The 3739-nt window shown below is 41.7% G+C and overlaps 1 protein-coding gene across 1 annotated transcript; it reads right to left on the reverse strand.

Moving 5' to 3' along the window:
• Nucleotides 1-1344: 1344 nt before the first annotated feature.
• Nucleotides 1345-2810, reverse strand: LOC104589564 (E3 ubiquitin-protein ligase RING1-like). The gene has a single exon (XM_010247914.3). It carries the CDS (start codon nt 2713-2715, stop codon nt 1630-1632), a length of 1086 nt encoding a protein of 361 aa, XP_010246216.1. The 5' UTR covers nt 2716-2810; the 3' UTR covers nt 1345-1629.
• Nucleotides 2811-3739: the final 929 nt, after the last annotated feature.

Below are 3739 nucleotides of genomic sequence, written 5' to 3' on the forward strand. Positions count from 1 at the left end.
AACAGGTTTACAAAGATTTCATTGAATGGGTGGAGTTATGGAGTTAAGGCATTTTACAGGGAGATAAGTGGTACTAAGATCACGAAATCAAGAAAATAAATAAAAAAAGGTGGTATGACGAGGATTCCTCAAGGAAGCATTTTCATCTTTCTTTGTGCATACCACTCTGATGGATATTTGCTTTGATCTACTGTCATATCTACAACCAAGACATTTACATGGCCCACCACGTTTGGAAGATGCATCTAAAGCCAAGGAGCACATCATCCATTTGGCATGATTGAATAAGTACCATCCTGGGTCATACTAAATACAACAATCTGGGGCAAAGCCACAAATCACAGTCGAAAGGGGATTGTTCTTATACTCCCTTTACCATCCAGATACACCACATTTTCCAATAAGCCCCACTGCCCCCACCAACAACATGATTCTTGTTATGGACTGCTTTGCTTATGACAAACTTGAAAGTCAACAAATTAATTAAAGAAAGAAATCATTGTTAACTTTGAAGACTAGAAAAAATGCTAATTAGTTGCAGAATTTCTTGAGATTTTTGAGGATAAACATGCCATTGAGGTTGAAGGATCACAGTGTTGGATTAATTGCATGTTTTAAGCCAACAAGGAAGATTAAAACCAACTCCTTTTTCCACATGACACAATATTTGTATGGATGAAATAACAACACTTCCAAAAAGAAACTGGTTCTAAAAGTGGAATGTGCATTGGAATGCATTCAGAGCCTCGACTAAAAATAGAGTTGAATGAACTAAATGCATTATTGCATCTTTTGAAAAATGAAATATAGATGCATTTTCATGTGGCTAAGCATTAGGGTGTAACATGTGTATATTCACTTGTCCAACAAATCTTTACCTATCAACGAAGAAAAATAAAAAAAAGCAATGATAGTTATATCAGTAATCACATAAAAGCAGATTTTAAAAATATTCCAAGAAGTCTATCTTAACATACTACAAACAAGCACATCATGTACAAATAAAAGAATAATAACCACATTAAATTTCATTAAAACCGGTTAAAAGATCTACCTCCTCTGGGTTTTCAATTAGGACAACATGTTACAACTAAAATGAAAGTTATCACATGATATATGGCTATCCAGTGAATTCGAGATCAGTCATTATTAAGGATTTTTTTTATGAAACAATGCATGAATCCATAACAATATAAAATATGGGGTTTGATTCCAGAGTTCTCTATGCGAGATATGGTGTCAACCCCAGAAAACCTATATGAATAAAATGAATAAAAACCAAAGAAGAAAAACTACAAATTGATGTGAGAAAGAAAAAGTAATCAAACAACACAACGAAACAGAGGATAACAAGGTACTTATCTCAACCAATGAATCAATTCATGATAACATAAAATTCTAAGTTGCCTTCCTTAATTCTCTGTGCAAGATATAGCTCACAGATTGCAATACTATCAGACCCCCACTCCCAAAAATAAAACTATAGGAAAAAAAATGAATAAACGCTAAAGAAGGAACAACAACAACATTATCATTATTCATCTAAGAAGTAAAAATTAATCAAACAGAAAAGAGGGAAAAAAGATGAAAACGGGGACCCTCCTGTTCTTAGAACAGTACTTACAATTCTCAATCCAAATCTTCTTGCCTGGTCTCTGACCCAAAATTCCTTCTCTCTCGGCTTCCTGTGTTCTGGTCCCTTCCATTATTGCCATTATTGCTTCCAACTCCACTGTTACTAGTCTCCGCAGGCGATATCAATCCCCGAAATATCGATGGCAATGATATCCTAAACCTCCGCTCCACCGTCCTCTGCATCGGCGCATGCACCTGCCCTGCCCTTCCACTCCCCGAATCTGCCGACCCACCAGCACGCGCCGAATTCGCTGTCCCTTGGTTCCCCCTCCGCTGCTCGTAATCGGGATCATCCGTTGGCAACTCGTACCGACAAACAGGACAAGAATTATGCAACTCCAACCAAGGCAGTATACAATCCGAATGGTAAATATGCTTGCAGGGCATCTGTTTCGCCTCGCTCCCAAGCTCGAACGTATCTTTGCAGACCGCACACTGCGCCGTATCTGAAGCCAACAATTCATCCGTAATAATAATATTAGGGAGAGCCTCCACTGCCGAATTCGAAGCTGGAGGCGTACCGTAACGGTTCGGATCGTTCTCCGCCAATTGCTGGATCAACTGCTCAAGCCCCGGACCGATGAAATAATCGCCTAGATTGGATGGAAGGCGGATCCCTCCATCACCGGGGTTGTTCTCGATGACGAATTGAATGTTGGCGCCGTCGGCTCTTAGGGCTTGAAGGTAATTCTGAAGAAACGCAAAGGGATTGAACACTTCTGGTTCTTGAAAAGAAGCAGACGTGGAGCGGTGGCGAAGCGCGGGTCCGAAGAGGGTGGAGAGCTCAGTAGGGCCCTGGAAGTCGCCTGATGTGGAGGTGGAAAGGAGAACGGGTAATCCTATACCAGTAGCAAATGAAGGGAATCCAGCGAGGTTGTCGAAAAAGGGATCGGGATTTAAGGAGGGCCTAGGGTTAGGGTTTTCATATTCTTCAAGAAAGCCACCGTTGCAGTCCGGGCAGACAAGGTCGGAGGTGGGTGAGGGTGTTATTAATACCGTGCGGTTGCACTGGTAGCAGAAATAGGGTCGTGGAACGGCGGCGCCACCGCCACCGCCACCCGAGATTCCGGCGGATGACATCTTTGCAGGGGGAGAAAAGATCGGAGAAAAGAGAGTGAAAAAAATTGGCAAGAATTAGAAGGAAAAAAAGAAATAAAAAAAAAAAGACTTTTGAGCAGTTAAGTTGTAGTCAATATTATATTAACATATATACGGTACGGCGAAGACAAATGTGGGGCAGAAGCTGCGTGGACTCCTACGGTCTACTTCTGGATTATTCTATTGTGGACCCCACTGAGACATTAACAAAATCGAGACTGGATCTGCTCATCAGATATGGCGCCTCACACCGATCTCACAGGCACATCCCACCGTTCATTTGGAACATCAGATGTTTCCAATGAACGGTGGGATGCTCCTGTGAGGTGTCCTGTATAAGGAGCAGATCCCAATTCAATAAAATCAGACTCCGGATCTTTCCTTCCCACGTTTACCCACAACACATGCATAATATTATACTATAAAAGAGGATGAGATGTTCCTTATGTGTGACCGCAATCTAATAAAGTTCACATCCCCACCCCACAATGTCCACATCTCCGTCGTGTATTGGGAACATCTCCCAATGATAGTATCAGAACCAATGACATATGGAGAAGTTTCCAATACACAGCAGAGATGTGTTGTGGAACGTTATGGGGCGGCCCCTCGTGAGGAGGAGATGTGAACTCGATGTAATGTGAATAGACATGCGAGAGTTCTTGTGGGCAGTATCTTCTCATGAAATAAAGCATAGAACTACGGAGATGTTTCGGATGTAAGCTGTTCGAAGGTGTTCAAATGGGCCTTGTATTGACTGAAGCCGATCTCCACAAAATCAACTTCATTAGATTATGGTGGCGTTCGGTAGTGTGTATATATCGTGGATGGGATCGTTTTGTTCCTGTTCACGGTAAGATATGGTGTCCTGCTATGTGTGGACAGTCCTCATCCACAAAATAGCGTGGACAAGGACGGGTCACACCCCAATTTATCATCTACAGTATTTTCTCGTGAATGGTCCACACTATTGTGTTGACAGTTTATGGGAAGGTTTCAATGTAAC

This window comes from Nelumbo nucifera, chromosome 4 (assembly GCF_055504915.1).
Source record: "Nelumbo nucifera cultivar China Antique chromosome 4, China Antique-T2T, whole genome shotgun sequence".
Classification (NCBI taxonomy): domain Eukaryota; kingdom Viridiplantae; phylum Streptophyta; class Magnoliopsida; order Proteales; family Nelumbonaceae; genus Nelumbo; species Nelumbo nucifera.

Bases quoted from the DNA above. Each gene is read 5' to 3' on its own strand.
- LOC104589564 (XM_010247914.3), bottom strand. From the start codon at position 2,715: ATGTCATCCGCCGGAATCTCGGGTGGCGGTGGCGGTGGCGCCGCCGTT.